This window comes from Macrobrachium rosenbergii, chromosome 16 (assembly GCF_040412425.1).
Source record: "Macrobrachium rosenbergii isolate ZJJX-2024 chromosome 16, ASM4041242v1, whole genome shotgun sequence".
Classification (NCBI taxonomy): Eukaryota; Metazoa; Arthropoda; class Malacostraca; order Decapoda; family Palaemonidae; genus Macrobrachium; species Macrobrachium rosenbergii.
In genome coordinates this window covers 9,049,384-9,077,228 of record NC_089756.1, presented here as the reverse complement: position 1 = coordinate 9,077,228, position 27,845 = coordinate 9,049,384, and the positions used below count along the sequence as shown (strand labels likewise).

The 27,845-nt window shown below is 31.9% G+C and overlaps 1 protein-coding gene across 1 annotated transcript in view; it reads left to right on the top strand.

Moving 5' to 3' along the window:
• Positions 1-27,845, top strand: part of LOC136846878 (dynein axonemal heavy chain 5-like) — a gene marked incomplete at its 5' end in the record, with an annotated part of 135,482 nt that overhangs the window by 41,082 nt on the left and 66,555 nt on the right. The window contains 18 exon segments of the mRNA XM_067118129.1: positions 462-621; positions 14,709-14,866; positions 15,236-15,365; positions 15,858-16,063; positions 17,123-17,302; positions 17,888-18,089; positions 20,098-20,333; positions 20,916-21,064; positions 21,555-21,687; positions 22,090-22,328; positions 23,490-23,730; positions 24,023-24,222; positions 24,520-24,684; positions 24,893-25,045; positions 25,564-25,771; positions 25,930-26,091; positions 26,360-26,584; positions 26,923-27,095. Coding sequence (XP_066974230.1) covers positions 462-621; positions 14,709-14,866; positions 15,236-15,365; positions 15,858-16,063; positions 17,123-17,302; positions 17,888-18,089; positions 20,098-20,333; positions 20,916-21,064; positions 21,555-21,687; positions 22,090-22,328; positions 23,490-23,730; positions 24,023-24,222; positions 24,520-24,684; positions 24,893-25,045; positions 25,564-25,771; positions 25,930-26,091; positions 26,360-26,584; positions 26,923-27,095 — 3,320 coding nt within the window.

Genomic DNA, 27,845 nt, shown 5'->3' with positions numbered 1-27,845 from the left:
CATGTCTTGAATTATTTACCTCGCTTTTAATTTACGGTATATTAGTTCATATTTGAAGTGACCTTTTATCATTCCAAAATAGAAGTGACTTTTTTAGAAGTTTCAGGCCATAAATCTCCATATTATATGAAGTTCTATAATTTTGTGGAAGCTGAGCTGCTTCAGAACATTTTAGACATTGAATTAGCTGATTCATTTTCATCATACATAAATTTATAAATATTCTGTTGTAACGTAGAAGCCAAAAGGTAAAAAAATGTCTGAGATTACTGAGTATGGTTTATATATGAAAGTCAAGTTACTTCGTAAGACTTGAGAATTTAGCTAACAGTTTCGACGATACTAATGTTCTTTTTATAGCTCTGAAATAAAGGAGCCCAATTTTTGACTAATGAACCAAGAGTCAAAATCCTGCATAGGCCAAAAGAATAATCTCTTACAATCTCTTTGACCCTCCACAGGAACTCAATAGCAGGAGCCGGGTCGTAGAAGATGCTGTACTCGAATTGATCGAGCTGGTCCTAGCAGGTGTTGAAGGAGGTCAGCCGGGGCAAGGTATTCTTGACTTCCTGACCTTGGATGACCTAGATGACGGAGGAGACCTTGATGACTCACGTTCAGGTAGGATTGATAGACGCTGTTGGTCTGTTTTTTTTTTTCATGAATTTGTTTTCCTTCTAAGATGGTTTTCTCACGAATTTGTTTTCCTTCCAAGATGATTTTCTCGTGAATTTGTTTTCCTTCTAAGATGGTTTTCTCACGAATTTGTCTTAAGATGGTTTTTCTTCTAATTTATTTTTTCCTTCCAAGATGAACTTATTTTCCTTCTAAGATGATTTTCTCATGGATTTGTTTGTCTTCTAAGATGATTTTCTTATGAATTTATTTTATTTCAAAGATGATTTTCTCATGAATTTAGTTTCCTTCTAAGATGATTTTCTCATGAATTTATTTTCCTTCTAAGGTGATTTTCTGATAAGTTTGTTTTCCTCCTAAGATGATTTTCTCACGAATTTATTTTCCTTCTAAGATGATTTTCTCAAGAATTTATTTTCCTTCTAAGATTATTTTCTCATGAATTTGTTTTCCTTCTATGATGATTTTCTCATGAGTTTATTTTCCTTTTAAGTGATTTTCTCATGAATTTATTTTTCTTCTAAGATGATTTTCTCATGGATTTGTTTGTCTTCTAAGATGATTTTCTTATGAATTTATTTTCCTTCTAAGATGATTTTCTTACGAATTTATTCTCTCTATAAGATGATTTTCTCATGAATTTGTTTTCCTTCTAAGATGATTTTCTCAATTTAAATTTATTTTCCTTTTAGGATGGAATTTGATTTTCTAAGATGATTTTTTCATGAATTTGTTTTCCTTCTAAGATGATTTTCTCATGAATTTGTTTTTCCGAGATGATTTTCTAAGATGATTTTCTTCTAAGATGATTTTCTCTTATTTGTTTTCCTTCTAAGATGATTTTCTCATGAATTTGTTTTCCTTCTAAGATGATTTTTCTCATTTGAAGATTGTTTTCCTTCTAAGATGATTTTCTCATGAATTTGTTTTCCTTCTAAGATTATTTTCTCATGAATTTGTTTTCCTTCTAAGATGATTTCTTTGAATTTTTTCCTTCTAAGATGATGAATTTTTTTTTCTCATGAATTTGTTTTCCTTCTAAGATGATTTTTCATTTTAAATTTGTTTTTTCTAAGATGATTTTTCAGGATGATTTTCTCATGAATTTGTTTTTCTTTAAGATGATTTTTTCCATGAATTTGTTTTCCTAAGATGGATTTTTCTAAGATGATTTTCTTGTTGTTTCTAATATGATTTTCTCATGAATTTGTTTTCCTTCTAAGAGTTTTCTCATGAATTTGTTTTCCTTCTAAGATGATTTTCTCATGAATTTGTTTTCCTTCTAAGATGATTTTCTCATGCATTTGTTTTTTCCTTCCATAAAGATGATTTTCTAATTTGATTTTTCCTTCTAAGATTTTTTCATGAATTTGTTTTCCTTTAAGATGATTTTCTCATGAATTTGTTTTCCTTCTAAGATGATTTTCTCATGAATTTGTTTTCCTTGTAAGATGATTTTCTCATGAATTTGTTTTCTTCTAAGATGCTTTTTCTAAGATAATTTTCTCATAAATTTATTTTTCCTTCTAAGATGATTTTTCATGAATTTGTTTTCCTTCTAAGATGATTTTTATTTTCCTTCTAAGATGATTTTCTCACGAGTTTGTTTTCTTCATGAATTTATTTTCCTTTAAAGATGATTTTCTTGAATGATTTTTGTTTTCCTTCTAAGATGATTTTCTCATGAGTTTGTTTTCCTTCTAAGATGATTTTCTCATGAATTTGTTTTTCCTTCTAAGATGATTTTCTCATGAGTTTGTTTTCTCTTCTAAGATGATTTTCTCATGAATTTGTTTTTTCTCATGAATTTGTTTCTTTTCCTTCTAAGATGATTTTTCATGAATTTGTTTTTCTTCTAAGATGATTTTCTCATGAATTTGTTTTCCTTTAAAGATGATTTTCTCATGAATTTGTTTTCCTTCGAAGATGATGTTCTCATGAGTTTGTTTTCCTTCTAAGATGATTTTGTCATGAATGTATTTTCCTTCTAAGATGATTTTCTCATGAGTTTGTTTTCCCTCTAAGATGATTTTCCCATGAGTTTGTTTTCCTTCTAAGATGATTTTCTCATGAATTTGTTTTTTCTGGAAGATGATGTTTTTCTCATAAATTTGATTTTTTTCCTTCTAAGATGATTTTCTCATGAATTTGTTTTTTACCTAATAGAAGATGATTTTTCCTTCTAAGATATTTGTTTTCCTTCTAAGATGATTTTCTCATGAATTTGTTTTCCTTTAAGATGATTTTCTCATGAATTTGTAAGATGATTTTCTCATGAATTTGTTTTCCTTCTAAGATGATTTTCTCATGAATTTGTTTTCCTTCTAAGATGATTTTCTCATGAATTTGTTTTCCTTCTAAGATGATTTTCTCATGAATTTGTTTTCCTTCTAAGATGATTTTCTCATGAATTTGTTTTCCTTCTAAGATGATTTTCGCATGAATTTGTTTTCCTTCTAAGATGATTTTCTCATGAATTTCTTTTTCCTGGAAGATGATTTTCTGATGAATTTGTTTTCCTTCTAAGATGATTTTCTCATGAATTTATTTTCCTTTAAAGATGATTTTCTCATGAATTTATTTTCTCTATAAGATGATTTTCCCATGAGTTTGTTTTCCTTCTAAGACCATTTTCTCATGAATTTGTTTTTCCTGGAAGATGATATTCTCATAAATTTGTTTTCCTACTAAGATGATTTTCTCATGATTTTCTCATGAATTTGTTTTCCTTCTAAGATGGTTTTTTTTTTTTATTCTAAGATGATTTTCTCATGAATTTGTTTTCCTTTCTAAGATGATTTTCTTCCTTGAATTTAAGATGATTTTTCCCTTCTAAGATGATTTTCATGGATTTGAATTTTTTCCTTCTAAGATGCTTTTTTCATGAATTTATTTCCTTTTATGATGATTTTCTCATGAATTTGTTTTCCTAAGATGATAGTTTTTCCTTCTAAGATGATTTTCTCGTGAATTTATTTTCCTTCAAGAGAGTTTTCTTCCAAGATGATTTTCTCATGAATTTGTTTTCCTTCTAAGATGATTTTCTCATGAATTTGTTTCCTTCAAGATGATTTTCTCATGTTCTAGATTTTTCGAATTTGTTTTCCTTCAACATGATTTTTCATGAGTTTGTTTTCCTTCTAAGATGATTTTCTCTGAATTTGTTTTCCTTCCGAGATGATTTTTCGTGATTTGTTTTCCTTCGATGCCATTTTGTTTTCAATGAAGATGATTTTTAGAGGAATTTGTTTTGGTGATAGAAATTCATTTCCTTCTAAGATGATTTTCTATAATGTTTTCTAAGATGATTTTCTCACAATTTGTTTTCCTTCTAAGGCCCATGTTGCTAAGATGATTTTAACCAATTTGGTTAAGATGGTTTTTAGCTCATGAATTTGAATTTTTTTCCTTAAAATATTTTCTAATTTGTTTTCCTTCCAAGATGATTTTCTCATGAATTTGTTTTCCTTCTAAGATGGTTTTCTCACGAATTTGTTTTCCTTCCAAGATGATCGTGAATTTGCTTCTAAGTGGTCTAAGAATTTTTTGAATTTGTTTTTCCTTATGATTTTCTCTAAGATAAAGTTTTCCTTCTAAGATGGTTTTTCTCTGAATTTGTTTTTTTCTAAGATGATTTTCTCATGAACTTGTTTTCTCTCTAAGATGATTTTCTTATGAATTTGTTTTCCTTCTAAGATGCTTTTCTTATGAATTTATTTTCCTTCTAAGGTGATTTTCTCATGAATTTATTTTCCTTTCTAAGATGCTGTTCTCATGAATTTATTTTCCTTTAAAGATGATTTTCTCATGAATTTGTTTTCCTTCGAAGGTGATTTTCTCATGAGTTTGTTTTCCTTCTAAGATGATTTTCTAAGATTGTTTTCCCTTTTCTAAAGATGATGAATTTGTTTTTCCTTCTAAGATGATTTTCTCATGAGTTTGTTTTCCTTCCAAGATGATATTCTCGTGAATTTATTTTTTCTAAGATGTTTTTTTGAATTTTTTTCCTTCTAAGATGATTTTCTCATGAATTTATTTTTTTCTTCTAAAATGATTTTCTCATTAATTTGTTTTCCTTTTAAGATGATTTTATCATGGATTTGTCTTCCTTCGAAGATGATTTTCTCATGAATTTGTTTTCCTTCTAAGATGATTTTCTCATGAACTTGTTTTCCTTCTAAGGTGATTTTCTCATAAATTTGTTTTCCTTCTAAGATGATTTTCTCATGAATTTATTTTCCTTCTAAGATGATTTTCTCACGAATTTGTTTTCCTTCCAATATGATTTTCTCATGACTTTGTTTTCCTTCTAATATGATTTTCTCATGAGTTTTTTTTTACTTCTAAGATGATTTTTTCATGAATTTATTTTCTTTCTAAGATGCTTTTCTCATGAATTTGTTTTCCTTCTAAGAGGATTTTCTCATGAATTTGTTTTCCTTCTAAGATGATTTTCTCATGAATTTCTTTTCCTTCTAAGACCATTTTCTCATGAATTTATTTTCTTTCTAAGATGATTTTCTCATGAATTTGCTTTCCTTTTAAGATGATTTTCTCATGAATTTGTTTTCTTTCTAAGATGATTTTCTTATGAATTTGTCTTCATTCTCAGATGATTTTCTCATGAATTTGTTTTCCCTGTAAGATGATTTTCTCATGAATTTATTTTCCTCCTAAAATGATTTTCTCATTAATTTGGTTCCCTTTTAAGACGATTTTCTCATGGATTTGTCTTCCTTCGAAGATGATTTTCTCATGAATTTGTTTTCATTCTAAGGTGATTTTCTCATGATTTTGTTTTTTTTGTAATATGAGTTTTTCATGAATTTGTTTTCGTTCTAATAAGATTTTCTCATGAATTTTTTTTCTTCTAAGATGATTTTCTCATGAATTTGTTTTCCTTCTAATATGATTTTCTCATGAGTTGGTTTTCTTTCTAAGATGATTTTCTCATAAATTTATTTTCCTTCTAAGATGATTTTCTCATGAATTTATTTTCCTTCTAATAAGATTTTCTCATGAATTTGTTTTCCTTCTAAGATGATTTTCTCATGAATTTGTACTCCTTCTAAGATGATTTTCTCTTGGATTTGCTTTCCTTTTGAGATCATTTTTTCATGAGCTTGTTCTCTCTATAAGATAATTTTCTCATTAATTTATTATCCTTCTAAGATGATGTCCTCATGAATTTATTTTCTTTCTAAGATGATTTTTTCATTAATGTATTTTCCCTGTAAGTTGATTTTCTCATGAATTTGTTTTCCTTCTAAGATGATTTTTTCATGAATTTGCTCTCCTTCTAAGATGATTTTCTCATGAATTTATTTTACATCTAAGATGATTTTCTCATGAAACTGTTTTCCTTCTAAGGTGATTTTCTCATGTATTTGTTTTCCTTCTAAGGTAATATTCTCATGAATTTATTTTCCCTGTAAGATGATTTTCTCATGGGTTTGTTTTCCTTCTAAGATGATTTTCTCTTGAATTTGTTTTCCTTCTAAGATGATTTTCTTATGAATTTATCTTCCTTCTAAGATGATTTTCTCATGAGTTTGTTTTCCTTCTAAGATGATTTTCTCATGAATTTATTTTCCTTCTATGAAGATTTTCTCATGAATTTGTTTTCCTTCTAATAAGATTTTCTCATGAATGTGTTTTCTTTCTACGATGATTTTCTCATGAATTTATTTTCCTTCTAAGATGATTTTCTCATGGATTTGTTTTCCATTTGAGATAATTTTCTCATGGTTTGTTTTCCTTCTAAGATGATTTTTTCATTAATTTATTTTCCTTCTAAGATGATTTTCTCATGAATTTGTTTTCCTTCTAAGACGATTTTTCATAAATTTATTTTCCTTCTAAGATGATTTTCTCATGAATCTGTTTTCTTTCTAAGACCATTTTCTCATGAATTTATTTTCCTTCTAAGATGATTTTCTCGTGCATTTATTTTCCTTCTAAGATGATTTTCTCATGAATTTGCCTTCCTTCTAAGATGATTTTCTCATGAATTTATTTTCCTTCTAAGATGCTGTTCTCATGAATTCATTTTCCTTTAAAGATGATTTTCTCATGAATTTGTTTTCTTTCTAAGACGATTTTCTCATGAATTTGCTTTCCTTCTAAGGTGATTTTCTCATGAATGTTTTCCTTCTAAGATGATTTTCTCATGAAACTGTTTTCCTTCTAAGGTGATTGTCTCATGAATTTGTTTTCCTCCTAAGATAATATTCTCATGAAACCGTTTTCCTTCTAAGATAATATTCTCATGGATTTGTTTTCCTTCTAAGAGGGTTTTCTTATGAATTTGTTTTCCTTCTAAGAGAAGAACCAAATTTCCTGTGCCTTCTGCAGCATACTGTAGAATGTTTAAGGTTCTAAGATGATTTTAAAGCCCAGCTGCTTCTAAGATGATTTTTTCACATTCTAAGATGATTTTGGTCCTGATCCCCTTTTCCTGCTAAGATGATTTTCTCCAGATTTTCGTTTAACAGAAGCTCAATATGCGGTTTATTTTCTCTAAGATGATTTTCTCATGAACTTTTGTTCCAGGTCTGAATTTGTTTTTTATTCTTTACACTGATGCTTTTCTCATGGAATTTATTTTCCTTCTAAGATGAAATCCTTTGACGAATGATTTTCCAAGATTTGTTTTTATCAGTGGAACTTGTTTTTTCTAAGATGTCATGAATTTATTTTTTTTATTGTAATGATAATAATAATTTGTTTTTCCTTCTAAGATGACAACAATAATTTTTTCTTCTAAGATAATAATAATCATGAATTTAATGTTTAATAATAAAAATAATGATAATAATTTGTTTAACTTCTAAGATTTTTCTTGAAATTCTTTTCTTCTAAGATTTTTCTGGGAGAATTTGTTTTTCCTTCTAGAATTTATTGTTTTGACTTCTAAAAGCTGAATTTGTTTTATACAAAGATTTTTCAAAATTTTTTTCCTTCCAAGATGATTTTTATGAATTTATTTTTTCCCTTCCAAGATGATATTATTTGTTTTCCTTTAGATACATATTATTGATTTTCTCAAGAATTTATTTTTTCCGAATTTGTTTTCTAAGATTATTTTTTATTATGAATTTTATGATGATTTTCTCATGAACTTATTTTCTTTCTAAGATGAATTTTACATGAATTTTGTTTTCTTGAAGATGAATGAATTTGTTTTCCTTTAAGATATATACATCAAGATGATTTTCACATGATTTCATGAATTTATTTTTTTCTAAGATGATTCATGAATTTATTTTTTTTAAAGATGATTTTCTCATGAATTTGTTTTTCCTTTAAGATGATATCATGAGTTTATAAGATGATTTTTCATGAATTTGTTTTCCTTCTAAGATGATATGAGTTTGTTTTCCTTCTAAGATATTTTCTCATGAATTTGTTTTCCTTCTAAGATGATCATGAATTTGTTTTCCTCTAAGATGCTTTTTTGAATTTGTATCCTTTAAAGATATTTTCTCATGAATTTGTTTTCCTTCTAAGATGATTTTTTCATGAGTTTGTTTTTCTGTAAGATGATTTTCTCATGAATTTGTTTTCCCTAGTAAGATGTTTTTTTTGAATAAATTTTTTTGATGATTTTCTTCTAAGATGATTGAATTTATTTTTGTTGGTGAGACAATCTATTTTCTCTGGCTGATTTTCCCATGAGTTTTGTTTTCCTTCTAAGATGATTTTTTCATGAATTTGCGTCTGGAAGATGATTTCTCTGAATTTGCGTGAATTTGTTTTTTATTCTAAGATGATTTTCTCATGAATTTGTTTTTTAAGATGATTTTCTCATGAATTTGTTTTCCTTCTAAGATGATTTTCCCCTGATGTTTGAATTTGTTTACCTAAGATGATTTTCTCATGAATTTGTTTTCCTTCTAAGATGATTACTCATGAATTTGTTTTTCCTTCTAAGATGATTTAACTTGAATTTCTAGATGGTTTTTTCATGAATTTATTTTCTAAGATGATTTTCTCATGAATTTGTTTTTCCTTCTAAGATGAATTGATGAATTTTTTTCCCTTGATAAGATGCATGAATTTATTTTTCCTTCTAAGATGATTTTCATGAATTTGTTTTTTGGTTTTCCTTCTAAGATGATATTTTATAAATTTATTCTAAGATGTGAATTTGTTTTTCCTATAAGATGATCATGAATTTGTTATCTAAGATGATGGAATATATATGATCATGAATTTTTTCCTTCTAAGATGATTTATTTTATTTTTATTTTCTCATGAATTTGTTTTCCTTATAAGATGATATTAGAGTCCTGGAAGATGATTTTCTCATAAATTTGTTTTCCTTCTAAGATATTTTATATGTGTTAAATCATCATGAATTTGTTATTTTAAGATGATCAGAAATTGTTTTCCTTCTAAGATGATTTTCTCAGGGAATTTATTTTCCTTTTAAGATGCCAGAATTTATTTTAGCCTTCTAAGATGAGCATGAATTTGTTTTTCCCTAAGATGATTTTCTCATGAATTTGTTTAAAGTAAGATGATTTTCTCATGAATTTATTTTTTCTAAGATGATTTTCTCGAACCATTTTTCCTCTAAGATGATTTTCTGAAGATTTTCCTTCTAAGATGATTTTTCTCATGAATTTATTTTCCTTCTAAGATGATTTTCTCATGCTAAGATGATTTTCATTTATTTTCCTTCTAAGATGATGAATTTATTTTCCTTCTAAGATGATTTTCTCATGAATTTGTTTTCCTTCTAAGATGATTTTCTCATGAATTTGTTTTCCTTCTAAAGATGAATGAATTTATTTTTCCTTCTAAGATGATTTTCTCATGAATTTTATTTTCCTTCTAAGATGATTTTCTCATGAATTTATTTTTCCTTCTAAGATGATTTTCTCATGAATTTGTTTTCCTTCTAAGATGTTTTTTTCATGAATTTGTTTTTCCTTCTAAGATGAGCTCATGAATTTATTTTTCCTGAAGATGATTTTCATGAAGTTTTTCTTTAAGATGATTTTTCATGAATTTATTTTTCTAAGATGATTTTCTCATGAATTTATTTTCCTTCTAAGATGATTTTCTCATGAATTTGTTTTCCTTCTAAGATGATTTTCTCATGAATTTGTTTTCCTTCTAAGATGATTTTCAAATGAATTTGTTTTCCTTCTAAGATGATTTTCACTGAATTTGTTTTCCTTCTAAGATGATTTTCCATGAATTTGTTTTTCTAAGATGATTTTCTCATGAATTTGTTTTCCTTCTAAGATGATTTTCTCATGAATTTGTTTTCCTTCTAAGATGATTTTCTCATGAATTTGCTTACCTTCTAAGATGATTTTCTCATGAATTTGTTTCCTTCTAAGATGATTTTCTCATGAATTTGTTTTCCTTCTAAGATGATTTTCTCATGAATTTATTTTCCTTCTAAGATGATTTTCTCATGAATTTGTTTTCCTTCTAAGATGATTTTCTCATGAATTTGTTTTCCTTCTAAGATGATTTTCTCATGAATTTGTTTTCCTTCTAAGATGATTTTCATCTTCTAAGATGAATTTCATTTTGTTTTCCTTCTAAGATGATTTTCTCATGAATTTGTTTTCCTTCTAAGATGATTTTCTCATGAATTTGTTTTCCTTGTAAGATGATTTTCTCATGAATTTGTTTTCCTTCTAAGATGATTTTCTCATGAATTTGTTTTCCTTCTAAGATGATTTTCTCATGAATTTGTTTTCCTTATAAAGATGATTTTCTCATGAATTTGTTTTCCTTCTAAGATGATTTTTCATGAAGATTTGTTTTTTCTAAGATGATTTTTGAATTTTTCCTCCTGGAAGATGATTTTGATGAATTTGTTTTCTCTGAGATGATTGTTTTCCTTTAAAGATGATTTTCTCATGAATTTATTTTCTTTAAGATGATATTTTAAATTTGTTTTCTAAGATGATTTTCTCATGAATTTGTTTTCCTTCTAAGATGATTTTCTCATGAATTTGTTTTCCTTCTAAGATGATTTCTCATGAATTTGTTTTCCTTCTAAGATGATTTTCTCATGAATTTATTTTCCTAAGATGATTTTCTCATGAATTTGTTTTCCTTCTAAGATGATTTTTCATGAATTTGTTTTCCTTCTAAGATGATTTTCTCATGAATTTGTTTTCCTTCTAAGATGATTTTCTCATGAATTTGTAACTGTTAATCAGCTTTTCTTGATTTTCTTCTAAGATGATTTTCTCATGAATTTGTTTTCCTTTCTAAGATGATTTTCTCATGAATTTGTTTTCCTTTTAAGATGATTTTCTCATGAATTTGTTTTCCTTCTAAGATGCTTTTTCATGAATTTGTTTTCCTTCTAAGATGATTTTCTCATGAATTTATTTTCCTTCTAAGATTATTTTTCATAAAGATGATTTTTTGAATTTTTTCCTTCTAAGATGATTTTCTTTGAATTATTTTTTCTAAGATGATTTTCTCATGAATTTATTTTCCAATGAATTATTTTCCTTTCTTTTCTCATGAATTTGTTTTCCTTCTAAGATGATTTTTTCATGTAAGATAAGAATTTATTTTCCTTCTAAGATGATTTTCTCATGAGTTTGTTTTCCTTCTAAAGATGATTTTCTCATGAATTTGTTTTCCTTCTAAGATGATTTTCTCATGAATTTATTTTCCTTCTAAGATGATTTTTTCATGAATTTGTTTTCCTTCTAAGATGATTTTCTCATGAATTTGTTTTCCTTATAAATGATGATTTGTTTTTTTCTCATGAATTTGTTTTCCTTCTAAGATGATTTTCTTTTTTTTTGTTTTTTTCTAAGATGATTTTCTCATGAATTTGTTTTCCTTCTAAGATGATTTTCTCATGAATTTGTTTTCCTTCTAAGATGATTTTCTCATGAATTTGTTTTCCTTCTAAGATGATTTTCTCATGAATTTATTTTCCTTCTAAGATGATTTTCTCATGAATTTGTTTTTTCTTTAAGATGATTTTCTAGATGATTTTCTCATGAATTTAAGATGATTTTTCATGAATTTGTTTTTCCTTAAGATGATTTTCTCATGAATTTATTTTCCTTCTAAGATGATTTTCTCATGAATTTTTTTCCTTTCTAAGACGATTTTTTTTCAGGTGAGTATGAATTTGTTTCCTTCTAAGATGATTTTCTTCCTTCTAAGATGATTTTCTCTGAATTTGTTTTCCTTCTAAGATGATTTTCTCATGAATTTGTTTTTTTCTAAGATGATTTTGATGAATTTGTTTTCTTCTAAGATGATTTTCTCATGAATTTTTTTCTTCTAAGATGATTTTCTCATGAATTTGTTTTCCTTCTAAGATGATTTTCTCATGAATTTGTTTTCTTTCTAAGATGATTTTTCTCATTCCTTCCAAATTTTTTTCCTTCTAAGATGATTTTTTTCTAAGATGATTTTTTATTTTTTCCTTCTAATATGATTTTCTCATGAATTTGTTTTTCCTTCTAAGATGATTTTTCATGAATTTGTTTTCCTTCTAAGAGATGATTTTCTCTTTTCTTTCCTTTGATGATCATGAATTTTTTTTTCTAAGATGATTTTCTCAAAAATTTATTTGTTTCCTTCTAAGATGATTTTCATGAATTTGTTTTCTTTCTAAGATGATTTTTCATGAATTTATTTTCCTGTAAGATGATTTTTCATGAATTTGTTTTCTTCTAAGATGATTTTCTCATGAATTTTTTTTCTAAGATGATGAGATGAATTTTTTAACAGTTTTCTTCTAAGATGATTTTCTCATGATTTTTTTTTCCTTCTAAATAATTTTCTCATGAATTTATTTTTAAGATGATTTTCTCATGAATTTGTTTTTTTCTAAGATGATTTTCTCATGAATTTGTTTTCCTTCTAAGAATGAATTTATTTCCTTCTAAGATGATTTTCTCATGAGTTTGTTTTCCTTCTAAGATGATTTTCTCATGAATTTATTTTCCTTCTAAGATGATTTTCTCATGAATTTGTTTTCCTTCTAAGATGATTTTCTCATGTAATGTGTTGATTTTCTTTTTGTTTTCCGATGAGATGATTTTCTCATGAATTTATTTTCCTTCTAAGATGATTTTCTCATGAATTTATTTTTCCTTCTAAGATGATTTTCTCATGGTTTGTTTTCCTTCTAAGATGATTTTTCATTAATTTGATGATTTCCTCATGAATTTGTTTTCCTTCTAAGATGATTTTTCTCAAGAATTTATTTTCCTTCTAAGATGATTTTCTTGAATTTGTTTTCTTTCTAAGATGATTTTCTTATGAATTTATTTTCCTTCTAAGATGATTTTTGAGGTTGTTTTCCTTCTAAGATGATTTTCTCATGAATTTATTTTCCTTCTAAGATGATTTGTTTTTTCTAAGATGAATTTCTAAGATGATTTTCTCATGAATTTATTTTCCTTCTAAGATGATTTTTCATGGATTTGTTTTCCATTTGAGATAATTTTCTCATGGTTTGTTTTCCTTCTAAGATGATTTTTCTCATTAATTTATTTTTTTCCTTCTAAGAAGACGATTTTTCTCATAAATTTATTTTCCTTCTAAGATGATTTTTCATGAATCTTGTTTTCTTTCTAAGAATTTATTTTCCAGAATTTTTGCATTTATTTTCCTTCTAAGATGATTTTCTCATGAATTTGTTTTCCTTCTAAGATGATTTCTCATGAATTTATTTTCCTTCTAAGATGCTGAAACTGTTTTCCTTTAAATATCTAAGATAATTTTCTCATGAAAGAAACTGTTTTTTCCTTCTAATGATTTCTCATGAATTTGTTTTCCTCCTTCTAAGATAGGTATTCTTATGAAATTGTTTTCTTCTTCTCATGGATTTGAAGGAACCAAATTTGTTTCTGTTCTAAGAGAAGAACCAAATTTCCTGTGCTTCTGCAGCATACTGTAGAATAATGGCGCTTTTAAAGCCCTAGCTGCCTTGATTTTTTTCACATTCACATTTGGTCCCTGATCCCCTTTTCCTGCCGAGAATAGCCAGATTCGTTGAACAGAAGCTCCAATATGCGGTGAATGTGTCTCGCTTTCGAACTTCTCAGTTCCAGGGGTCCTTTATTCTTTACACTGTTGGACTGTGGAATAGCCTCCCTGAGGAAAGTAAATCCTTTGACGAACCTTAGGAAAGTATATCAGTGGAACTCGGTGTTCTCGTCAATCTGTTTTATTGTAATGATAATAATAATAACAACAACAACAACAACAACAATAATAATAATAATAATGATAATAATAATAATAATAATAATAATAAAAATAATGATAATAATGTAACTCTTCTTCCGGCTCTCTTTCTTAGCCTTTCTACATGGGAGAAGTAATATTTATTGTTTTGACTTGAAAGCTATGTATACAAAGATTTTAAATGTTTATTATTATTATTATTACAATTATTATTATTATTATTATTATTATTATTATTATTATTATTATTAATTGTAGAAATACGTATACAATGCATATATCTTGACACATTTTATCTTGAAGGAATAATTAATATATACATCAATTTGTGATTAAAAATCTAATTATATATATATATATATATATATATATATATATATATATATATATATATATATATATATATACATACATATACTGTGTGTGTATGTATGTATGCTTGTGTGTGTGTGTGTGTGTTTGTATTATCTGTAGATGTTTTGCTGTAATTTTGAATGGTTTCTTATGATTGATTGTTGTTGGTAGGACAATCTGTTTCCGGCTGTGAAAGTAACTCCTCTGTGGGCGTCTATGCGTACCCTCAGCAGGCTTTTGGTACATCCATCCTAAGTCCCCTGGTTATACCTAGGGCAAGTATACTTGTAAACAACGTTGGATGTACACAAGGGACTCGCTTTGTCCTTGAACTTGAATAAGGACCCGATGATGCAAGGATTTTTTGAATTTATTCTAGATTAAATATGTATTTATATATATATATATATATATATATGTTATAATATATATGATATATATATATATATATATATATATATATATATATATATATATATATGAAAATATATGTTAAATCATTAACTTATTTTAACCAGTCTCGTCGGGGGGCGGTTCGTCCAGGCGAAGCCCTGTCCCACCAGGAGAAGGAGGCCCTTTTTCGACCATGCTAGATCTCCCTGCGAAACCTCTGACGCCTCAGGAAAAAGCCGTCAAGAAGAAGAGAGAAATGCAGGGATAAGGTATTTGCTCTGAAGTGTGTTTACTTTGTGTATTTGGAGCTATCTTTATTATTAACATGAAGCGCTTTCCTCGAATAGGGTTTGGCTCTGGACACAAATAAGTCAGAGGTCACTGATGCATTCACACTATATATACAGTATACACACACACACACACACACACACATATATATATATATATATACATATATATAATATATATATGTATATATATATATGTATGTATGTATGTATATATCGCAAACATATATATACATATACATATACATTCGATCAAAGAGGCTCCCAAAGTACGTATAGTCCTTCAGAACTCATGTTTGAAAGTTTCAGTGCCCAAATTTATGGGGTATATAGAGTTAATTAATCCATTTTGGTCCCTACAGGTCGAGTCTGCCGCGAGGGACCTGCGTAAAACTTACCACCGACGCGTTCTGGATGTTTTGATTAAATCTGTGCGCTGTGCTCTGGACTCCATTCGCAAGCACACTTCAATTGTTGTAAATAGACAGAAAGGTAGGTCATTTGGGAAAGAATCAGTCTTCTGCAACATTGATTTCAACATTTCTTACATCTTGATCACAACCTTATAATAAAGTCTTCCACTTTCGTCGTAACATCATAATAACTCCTGCAACATAAATTTCAATTATAATTGATATCTGCAGCCTTGGTCATAACATCATTCCGGCTCCCACATCCAACTCCATAACATCACAATGACTGACATTTTAACCGACGTCATACCATCGCACTACAGGTATCTTAATCTGATATCATGATGTCATATTGATGTCTGCTATCATAATAACACCATACCAGATTCTTAAACCTTGATCATAACATTTTACTGATCCCACCAACATTATATTGATGTCTTCCCATTATACTGACTTCACCTAGAATCAGCATCATGCTAACATCCACTGCTATGGCGAAAGTCACTGCCATTTCCTACACTCCTTCCGAGAAATAAATCCCTTCCAATATCCTTTACTTCGGGAAAAGGTGAATCCAGCAGGCAGCCCCGTATCCAACTGAACGAGGAGGAGGTGGGAGTCGCCCTGGTGGAACTTTACGCCTCTCTCGTGTCCCCCGGGGTCCAGGTCACTCCTACCCTGGATGCCGTCCAGGAGGCTCTCAACAAAGTTGCTAAAATCATTCTGTCGACGGCCAAGGGAGTTTCCCAGTGGGTGCGATGCAGCAAGGAAGAGGTGAGAAGCTATACGCTGATTTATATCTCCCGTAGAAGTAGTAAAGATAATAATTTTTACTTGATGAAAGCCAAAAGTGGTAAGATACTTCTGTTGTAAACCACGGTACTTAATGATAAAGTAACGATAGTGATAATAATGATGATTATAATACAGCTGCAATAAATAATGAAAGTTTTATTTAAATAGTTCTTGCACTGTTTAAAGTTTTAGTGTACTCTAAAACAAGATTCGCTATCAGGTATTAAATATAAGTTAACCCATACCCTAATTTGGCACTTGTGAATTGGTTGAAATTTTTCTTTTCTTGTTAACGCAATTAGATCATCATATATCGTGTTGACTGAACTGGTCAACTTTGACCACACAGTTTAACCAAATAGCCAAAATGACTGAATTTTACAAGGTTTCTCCAAGGAATAGAATTTCACAATTAATTCCTCACGCCATCAGCTTTTGAACCTCATTATCCAGTGAGCATACCCTCCAGGAAGCTCATTCCATTGCTTCCTACGTTCAAAACCTACTGGTCTTCTTACTTCGTTATTACGGTGCTCTTACAAGCAAGAGCTCCTTTCCGGCGTAACCTAACAACAGCAATTCCTTCCTGTCATATCCTCCTCCATTCACAGCTGTGGCATTCTCTCCTCCTCATTCATCTCTAACTTCCTCCTAACCTCCTCACTTCTTGAAGCTTATTTTTGTGCCTACTTACAGTATAAGATTGTATTTAACTTATTAGATCACCTGTGAAATTCATTCACAAAATTATATTTCTGTCTGCCAAAGAAATTGTGTATTGTGTTGCGTGTATTATTATTATTATTATTATTATTATTATTATTATTATTATTATTATTATTATTATTATTATTATTAATTTCATGGCTTACACTGCATGAGATGAGTAAATTTCAGTATATTAGGCTCTGCCTGTTGCCTATTTTATTATTTTGTTTACATTTCCGTGACTCGAAGATTGGAGGAGAAAATTTTAGCATAGAGGATAAAGTTGGTAATGAACAAAGATCCTTCTATATGATTTCGTGTCTGGAACAGGGTGGCGAGAGTCAGGATGATACCGAGGGCCCTTCCGAGCGACGAAGGACTTGGAAGACCCGAGAGGAAGTGCTGGAGGTGCCCTCCATGAGGAAGAATTACTACAAGAATGTGTACGAGAGCAAGGACGTGTCGAAGGTCATGAGCCAAATGCCCAATTCCTTCCAGTCCACCAGGGGTGTAAGTGAATCAAGGAATGCAAGAACAGTTATTATTTTGAACAATTTTGGGTCTCGAATAATTTTGCCAATGAATTTCTTCATAATTTTCATCTATTTTTTAATATTTTCAGATTTTTTTTTACAAATTTAATTTTTTATTGAATTTCATAATGATGATCATAATTTTTTCATATTTTTATACATTTCTTTTCAAACTTCCTGTTTGGCCAGTTTTATTTTCAGTGCAGTTAATATTTTGATGTTTATACTTTCAAGCTTTGCCTATAGATACTAAGGTTTGGCAGGTTCTTAGCTGTCCAGTAGTCATAGATTCTCCCTGGAGAAAAATATCTGCATACACCTTATAAATATTTTTAAAAATATCGTAAAGGTGTTCAGAAGAAGCCATTACCCAGGTTAGCTTTACACAGGGAAATCACGAGGAAAAAATTTACTCGGACTAAAATGACCCTGTACAATGCTAGTTGATGGGAATGAATCACTCGGTCACAAGAAAGGTACTTATAAACTTACAGTACTCAGCAGGGTACACCAGTCTTACACATTATCAAAATTTCGTAGAAAGACCAAAATTTGTTTGCAGGAGATCCATAACACTTTTGGTGCCTGGGAAAAATACCACCACCTCTGGAGACTCGATAAGGAAACGGCGATCAAAGAGTTTATCGGCAGTGGGCCAACGCTTCAGGATTACGATAAACTCCTCAAGGGTTACGTCGACCTGGACAAGAAGATAAGGGCTGAACCGGGTCGATACCGCGTCGGGGCATTCTTGGTTAATACAGGTACGAAACTCGTCATTAGTAAAGTTTATGCAGTATAAGTGGTGAAACTTTTCTTAAGTAAGATTTATATGCATGGTGAAAGTTTTCCTTAGTAAGATTTGTGTACATGATGAAACTCTGTCTTACTAAGATTCATATACATGGTGAAACTTTTTGTTGGTAAGATTTACGTATTTAAGGCAACTAAATGAAAATTAAATGGCTATTGAAAACTTCTAGTTCAATTTTTCTATATACTGGAATTTTTTCATAGCATAATTATTTATTTTTTTAAATCCTATTCGCATGTTTACTGAAACATATTACTAAGTTTCTATATATTTTCTTTTGCCTTCATATGACCAGATTAACATTTTTATTAAAACTTCACGGAATTATATTTCAATTAAATATTTTCTTTATAAAATTTACAAATTGACTGAAACATTTTCATGTGGAAAATGCAAAATCAAAATGAGCAGGAATTTTGGTGCACTGAAATCATTTTAGTATATGACTGTCTTTGCAATGAATAACTGTACAGTATTTTGTTGGTATGAAGCAAAAATACAATTACAGATCTAATTAGGGTTGGAAATCAGTACTAAAGATAGCCTTTTAGAAACTTACGATACAGTAAAATTACATTAACAAAGATACAAAGGTGAAGTGATGATTCAAATAACAGCAGATGCTGCAGTGTCTCGGAAGAGCTTGTCATAATTACGGTATTATTATTTAAATGAAATAAGACCCATGCAGTATATAATAAGAAGAAAACAGACTAAATAGGAAGATAGGAAAAGTCAAAGGATGAAAATGAATATCTGTGAGCTAGTCGTTATCTATATAAAATGAGTTGCAGGTAAAAAAATCTGAGAGAAAAATTAAAGCATATTGTCAATATTACACTGGAAAACTCGAACCAATTAAACCCACTGGGTAATTGAGCACTGGCTATCTCACCTTCAACTCATTAACTCCATTTCAGTCCTGGTAATTTCACCTCGAAATCATCAACTAAGCACATTTCACCTTCAACTCATTAACCCCATTTCAGTCCTGGTAATTTCACCTCGAAGACACCAACTAAGCCCATTTCACCTTCAACGCATTAACCCCATTGCAGTCCTAGTAATTTCTCCTCGAAGACATCATCTAATCCCATTTCACCTTCAACTCACTAGAAGATATCAACTAAGCCGTCTCACCTTCAACCCCATTTCATTCCTGGTAATTTCACCTAGAAGATATCAATTAAGTCCATCTCACCTTCAACTCACCGACCCCATTTCAGTCCTGGTAATTTCACTTCGAAGACATCAGCTAAGCCCATTTCGCCTTCAACTCATTGACCCCATTCCAGTCTTGGTAACATCACCTCGAAGACATCAACTAAACCCATTTTGCCTTCAACTCATTGACCCCATTCCAGTCCTGGGAATTTCACTTCGAAGACATCAGGTAAGCAGATTTCACCTTCAACTCATTGACCCCATTCCAGTCCTGGTAATTTCACATTGAGGACATCGACTAAGCGCATTTCTCCTTCAACTCATTGACCCCATTCCAGTCGTGGTAATTTCACCTTGAAGACATCAACTAAGCCCATTTCACTTTCAACTCACTGACCCCATTCCAGTCCTGGTAATTTCCAGTCCTCAAGACATCAAGACATCAACTAAGTCCATTTCACCTTCAAATCACATTGACCCCATTCCAGTCCTGGCATTTCTCCTTCAACTCATTAATTTCATCACTAAGCCCATTTCAAAGACATTCAGCTGAAGACATCAACCCATTTCACCTTCATCTCACTGACCCCATTCCAGTCCTGGTAATTTCACTTCAAAGACATCAGCTAATCCCATTTCGCCTTCAGCTCACTGACCCCATTCCAGCCCTTGTAATTTCACCTCGAAGGTATCAACTAAGCCCATTTCACCTTCAGCTCATTGACCCCATTTCAGTCCTGGTAATTTCACCTCGAAGACATCAACTAATTCACTCTTGCTCATTTCACCTCCAGATAACCTGAAGAAGGCTCTGGCCGCTGAGGCAAAACTCTGGGTGGACAAGTACGGCGAGGCTCTGAAGACTACCCACATGAAGGAGATGGAACGGCTGTTCGCCCAGATCAACGAACTCTCTCGTCGTCTCGAACGACCCCTGAAGGACCTGGACGACATCAAGTGCGCCATCGATATTCTCCGGAAGACCAGGGACCTGGAGCTAGACATGGACGACGCCATAGATCCGATAGAGGTGAGATGCCAGGCTAATTTAATTGGATATGATACAGGTTTTCCAAATTTTTAGCAAGGTTCTTCCTGGACTTCTCTCTCTCTCTCTCTCTCTCTCTCTCTCTCTCTCTCATTTGGGTGGAAGGAAGTTTTGGAATGCCCTTCTGTAGAGTAGAGGCTGAGGCCATCAATCTGGTAAGTTTGTGTTAGGTAATGCGAAATTAGATTAGGTAAGGGTATGGTAGGTAATTGATTTTAGTAGATGTATTGATTTTAATTCCTTTGTGCTGTATTCACAGGTCCCTTGGAAATGCAACAACTTATAAATTTATATGATGATGATGTTAAATAAGAATGCAATTACTACATTACTTGATTTTATTTCATCTAGTACAGGCCGACCACTTCATTCCGGCACTTCGTGGTCCGGCAGTCTCATGATCCGGCACTTTTTTTTTTTTAATCATCCGTGCCAATACATTCTAATCACTGTTTAGAAATTATATCAAGTTTTGGATTATTATTCATTGGCCTCTTCTGAGGGCATTGAAATATTTGGATAATTGTTACTGTCATCATTGTGACTTATTTAACACCTCTCCAGGAATCCTTTGGTCTACTGGTTAAGTACGAGTTTGGTCTGACGCAGGAAGAGGCTGAACGAGTGGACAGCCTCCGATCCACGTGGACGAAAGTCCTTGGGCAGGCGGTTGAGGTTCAGAACATGTTGTCTCGAGTCCAACCTTACTTCAGGTAAGTTTATACAGTCGGTATATTAATGTGTAGGTGCTCATGAAAGCATAGCTAAATTACCAGGTTTTATTGGATGAATGTGAATGTGAGCAGACATATTATATACATACACATTTTATATAATATATACTTATATATATATATATATATATATATATATATATATATATATATATATATATATATATATATATATATATATATATATATATATATATATATATATATATATATATATTATATGGATGTATATATGTATACATACACCTTCGTAATCTTAACACATTATGAATGAAGAAGAATGAACTTTTTACACGTTTAGTGCATTTCATGCACAATTGCAGCAAGAGTGTTGTCTGTGTGCAAGTCGTGGTATCAGGATGCTGAAAGATAGAAATAGGTGTATATCTGTGACTACAGCTTTGCTGTTGATGTCAGTAATCTTATTGATGAGCAATAAATCACTTAACCTTTTGTGTCTTTGTATTAGGAATGAGCTTATTCACAATGTTGCCCAGTTCAAGAAAGACTGCAACAAGTTCGTCCACGATTATAGGACGCAAGGGCCAATGGTACCTGGTTTGGCACCTCAGGACGCTTCTGATAGACTCATTATCTCACAGGTATTGTCACCCTTCAGGTAGGAAAGAAAATTTTGATAATTATTTCTTAATTAATTATCAGTTTTTATTTGATTTATTAATCAGTGGCCATTGTTAATTTATTTAATTTAAGATATTATCCCCAATTAGAGAAAAAATAGGCTAGTTTTAAATAAGCATTAAGCACTGGCCGCTAAGCAGTATTGCAATCAGAAAAATTTTAATCAGTATCTAATTATGAAATGACATTTTACAAACCAGTGGTTCAAACTACAAATACAAAAATGTTTTCAAACAAGCACTTATGATCATGAATCTCTCTCTCTCTCTCTCTCTCTCTCTCTCTCTCTCTCTCTCTCTCTCTCTCTCTCTCATTGAAATTAAGTATAAATTAATTGTGTGTTCTCGTTTCTTCTCAAAAAGAATCGGTTTGACACTCTGTGGAGGAAGCACTCCAGCTACTCCGTTGGTGAGGAGCTCTTCCGACTCCCTCGCTCCGAATTCCCGGAGCTGGGACAGATACGCAAAGAGCTCAACTTACTCCAGAAGCTCTACAAGCTTTACAATGACGTCATCGATCGAGTGGCGTCGTATTATGACATCCCGTGGGGCGAAGTCAACATAGAGGAGATCAACAACGAGCTCATGGAATTCCAAAATAGGTGCAGTTTTATTTCCTGTCGGTGCGGTAATGATTCAGTGATGTCCTCTGCCCAGATCAGTTGCAACAGTCATCTCCATCATGCAGCGGATCTGTTTCTAAGTAGATTTATGTGCAGATTTTGCGGTGTATGAAATATCTTATATCTGGTCCAAGTAATCTGTTCTAAAATAGAATCTATTATAGGAATGAATGCCGTATCAGTTATAGTTGTCATCTTTATCATGGAAGGGATCTACTATTAAATAGATTCATTTGTAGGTTTGTGATTGACGGAACTGTTCTCAAATAGAATCTTTTGTTGAACTGATTGTTTAGTAAAAATATCCTATGTGAAGCGTAGTAAATCTGCTTCTAAATAGAATTTTCTGTAGACTTAATATATCTCGAATATCTTTTAGGAAGCCCAATTAATCTGTTGCTAAAGAAAATTTGTAGATCTAGCATTTTAAGAAATATCCTATACCAAATCCAGCGTCAAGCTTGTAATGTTCGACCATGCTGGACGCACCAACCAGTGCCATAATGTACCTCAGACCTGAAATGAAAAGGAATGAATAAGAGCGGTTTCACAAAAAGCAAGTGATAGGTTGGCCTCTTTTAAAAACGGAGGGTTATAATGGTCAATGAAATGGGAAACGAGTTCAGTCTTTGGTCATTCGTTCATGTCAAATAATCATTGAGAATGTCAGTTTACAGTAGTTTTTATCCTTTAGGGAGAACATCAGAGGCAGGATTGTGGCTTTGTCTTATGTCGGATGTAAATTAACCGATAGCCAACCCTGTATATCTTTAATTATTACAGCTAAAGTGCTTTTGATCTCAAAATATGAGTATGGGGAATGATATTCTAGTGTGCTTGTAGAAAATTCTGAATTTAACCAAATTAACTTATAAGCAATATAAAAATGGCTCTTAAATAATATGTAGTTGGTATTATTAATGATAATTACATAGTTTATTATTATTACTAGGAATTTGCTCAACAAAAAACCCAGTTGTAAATAATCAGGACAGTGGTTACTTAAAAAATGATTTTTTCAACTTTTATTCCTTTTAAAGATGTGTTGATCTTTCAAGAAATTAATCCCGTGATATGGCCATCTTCATGATTCATTTAAAAATCCAGTTCAGAAAGAAACTAAACAAACTCCCATTCCAGATGTCGAAAACTACCTAAGGGCCTGAAGGAGTGGCCTGCGTTCAACACCCTCAAGAAGACCATTGATGATTTCAACGACATGTGTCCCTTGCTGGAGCTCATGTCTAATAAAGCCATGAAACCCAGACATTGGCAGCGAATAGCCGAAGTCATCAACCGTCCTTTGGAGGTAGACAGTCCGAACTTCTGTCTGAAGAATATCATGGACACTCCTCTGCTCCAGTACAAGGAGGACATAGAGGTAGGACACTTGGGATGCTGGTCTTGAATTGGCACCATTCTGGTTGTTCAGTTGAGAATTATTGTTGTACGCTTACGATAGTTATGAAATACGAAGTTTGACTGTAATCACACGCTACATAGAGTGTGAATATTGCTTAGTTGAAATTTATCAACTAAGGGATGTGGTATGGGTCATCAAGAATTGTATATTCTCAGCCTACTACAAAGACAAGTGGGTTGATGCGCAGATTAGTTAACACGGTACTACAAAAAAGTTGTATTATACACTTTATACAATTTCATGATTGCAGGATATCTGCATATCAGCTGTCAAGGAAAAAGACATCGAGGCAAAGCTGAGAATCGTAACGAATGAATGGGCAAGCCACGACTTGACCTTCTCCACCTTCAAGAACAGAGGGGAATTACTTCTTAGGGGAGATACAACTGCAGAAGTCATTGCACAGCTGGAAGACTCACTGATGGTTCTAGGATCACTCCTTTCAAACAGGTACTGTATACTGAGTCAGTTGAGCATTCATCTAGTGACTGCAGTCCTGAAAGTGTGATATAAAATGTGTATGAAGAGATGTCTTTGAAAACAAGAAGGTGGAGATGCTACTTTAGATAAGAGAAGCTGTACCTTTTCTTTATAGTTGTGTAGAGTACTTAATTAGTAAGGATATCCCCTGTGGCATATACAGTATATATAGCAATCTCTTCCTCATTTAGCTCCAACATGCATAAGTCCGCTTAATGAATTTCTGTGCAGCATGGACGTACTTTCATTAAACAAATGTTCTTGCAGATACAATGCTCCATTCCGTAAACAAATCCAGAAGTGGGTCAGCGATCTTTCCAACACCAACGAAATTCTGGAAAGGTGGCTCTTCGTCCAGAACCTTTGGGTTTATCTGGAAGCTGTGTTTGTTGGAGGCGACATTGCCAAGCAACTTCCAAAGGAGGCTAAAAGGTATTCTTTCTCTTAATGTTGTTTACTTTCCACCTTCTTTTAATGTTGTCCACTTTCCACTTTCTCTTATGTTGACCCAGTTCTCTCTATCCTGTAACATACTGTTGACTTAGAAAATTACGATTCACTTTGTAAAGTTACTTATCACAACTTTACAATTAAGAAATTAGTTTTGTCATTCGTTTTTGAAATGTAATTTTGTTTTCAGGTTCTACGTCATAGACAAAAACTGGCAGAAAATAATGGCAAGAGCCCACGATAACCCGAATGTTGTGACGTGCTGTGTTGGAGACGACATGCTCAAACAGTTACTGCCTTACTTACAAGATCAGCTGGAAGTTTGTCAGAAAAGTCTCACTGGGTATGTTGAAAATAATTTTTCATTGAATTTTGTTATATTTGTATGATTTGGGAAAATGTTTTGCTGGAAAAAAAATTATGGTTCCTTTTTTAAATTGATGATTTTTCCCTTTTAAGCTTAAGGGCAGTAATCAACAGTTATACTGTACATGAAACATTATTTGTGAGTTAGCAGTATTTGTGTCCTATGCTATGTACCCTTCTGTGGCATGATAAACATTTTTCCTTTTTTACCTTGGTGATATATCACTTTACTAATTATAGTATTTTATCTATAAGTTAAAGAAGCCAAAGATTCTGTTTTTAACAACATTTTGGCCACAAAACTTATGAAATATCCCAGTACACCAGTCAAATTACAAATTACCAGTGTAAGAAATCATATTCTAAGCTACCATTGTGATTCATAATCATTAAAGAAACATATGTACAGCAGATGATAATGTTTATATTTTAGTTATTAATTCGAAAATGCTTTTTAAGGAAAATAATAAACAATTTCTTGTACTTTCTAATTAGATACTTGGAGAAGAAGCGGTTGATGTTCCCGCGTTTCTTCTTCGTGTCCGATCCAGCTCTGCTTGAAATCTTAGGCCAGGCCTCTGATTCTCACACGATCCAAGCACATCTGATGTCCATCTTTGACAACACGAAGAATGTGCGTTTCCACGAACAAGATTACGACCGCATTACCGCCATCTCCTCATCTGAGGGAGAAATTGTGCAGGTAAGGATAACTGGCGTAGCAAGAACAAAGGATATATAAGTCATCACAGATTCTGGAAATGTCAAGTACTGTGGAAGATTACATGCTCTCTTTATATTTTGTAAATCAAGAAATGGCTCGAGTGTATGTTTAAGTATGTCATTTCTCTTTATCTTCAGCTCGAGAAGCCAACGAGAGCTGAAGGCAGCGTTGAGGTTTGGCTGAACAAGCTACTGCTTATGTGCCAGCAGTCTGTCCACGGCATCATAAGACAAGCGCATCACGTCATCCAGGATCCTGACCTGAATGTTCTTCGCTTCCTGGAACAATTTCCTGCACAGGTGAGACTTTGTTTCATTCCTGGAAGCTATTGCATTTTAAGGCTGTTTATGCTTGACTAAACTACCTGAGTTGGTGTCAGTGATGTTTAAGTAGATGTTAATGATGATTTTGCGGAATGTCAGTCTCATTGTTTACTCCATATATTTCTTCTTCTTCTTCTTCTTCTTCTTCTTCTTCTTCTTCTTCTTCTTCTTCTTCTTCTTCTTCTTCTTCTTCTTCTTCTTCTTCTTCTAGGACCTTTAATAAGTTTTTTTCTGTTTCGTAAAGGTGGGTATCTTAGGATTGCAAATGATTTGGACTCGCGATTCAGAAATGGCTCTCCAGCAAGCCAGAGCAGACAGAAGAGTGATGCCCGACATGAATAACCGATTCCTGGATCTGCTGAATTTACTCATCAACCAAACCACAAGGGATCTAGAGCCTGTTCAGCGCACGAAATACGAGACCCTCATCACCATTCATATTCATCAGAGGGACATTTTTGATAGCCTGGTGAGCACTTTGAACTGGGATTCAGTTTGGCATCCAAATATAAAATTGGCACTGTTCTATAAAATTGCCAGATATGTAAGGTTCCAGCATAATACCCAAGTGGAAAATTGACTCCTGGTGAGGACTTTGAACTGGGCTTCAATTTAGCATCCAAATATAAAATTGGCACTATTATGTAAAAATGCCAAATAGCTGTAAAGTTTCAGCTTATTACCAGTGAAAAACTGACGCCCGTCTTGAAAGGGTACAGAAAGTGCAATAAAAATTACCAGGCAGTAAGAGCCATATCACTTTTGATATCTAGTACTATCAATTTTTCCTTTTTTCACTTCTTGCAGTGTCGTAACAACGTGCGGTCTGTCATGGACTTTGACTGGCTTCGTCAGATCAGAATTTACTTCAGGGAAGACATCGACAAGACAAACATCGTCCTCACTGACGTCACCTTCCAGTATCAGAATGAATTTGTGGGCTGCACAGAGCGTCTGGTGATCACCCCGCTTACTGACAGGTAAACAAGTGTGTTTGGTCTTAAAGGCACAGATAGAAAAGGTACAGAAATTTTAGTCCGCGTTTATGAGAAGTTATTTGAAACTCTGGGCCTCTAATCTTTGGCAGGTAAGCATCGATTAGATTATGACTTCGCATAAAGAAAGATCACGGACTAATAATTTATTTTTACAGAAAAAGAGGATGAAGTTGACTGTATCATACAATTATTAACATGTTTAACCTTTTAACAAGAAAAACATTCATGATTATTTTACATTCGGGATGACCCAATGACATATAAAAATGGCTTGAATAGACTACCCAACAGTTATAGACACAAGGAGATATGTAATTGCAGAATAAATATAGTAAATAATAAGTTTTAACTTGTCTCTTTTCAGTGAAGAATTGTAATAAGGGAATAATCTTTTTTCGTGTTCTCTCTTTTTTCGTAAAAACTTCAACTGGATCAGTCAAGTAATGCAATGAGAAAATCATTACCTTCTAGTGCACCTCACGCGGTACACTGTAGGCATTACTTAAGGTTCACTGCAGCGTTCCTTTGGTCCCTAGCTGCATCCCCTTTCATTCCTTTTACTGTACCTTCGTTCATATTCTCTTTCTTCTATCTTGCTGTCCAACCTCTCTTAACATTTGTTTCACAGTGCAACTGCGAGGTTTTCCTCCTGTTACACCTTTCAAACCTTTTTACTACCAATTTCCGTTTTAGCGCTGAATGACTTCATAGGTCACAGCGCTTGGCCTTTGG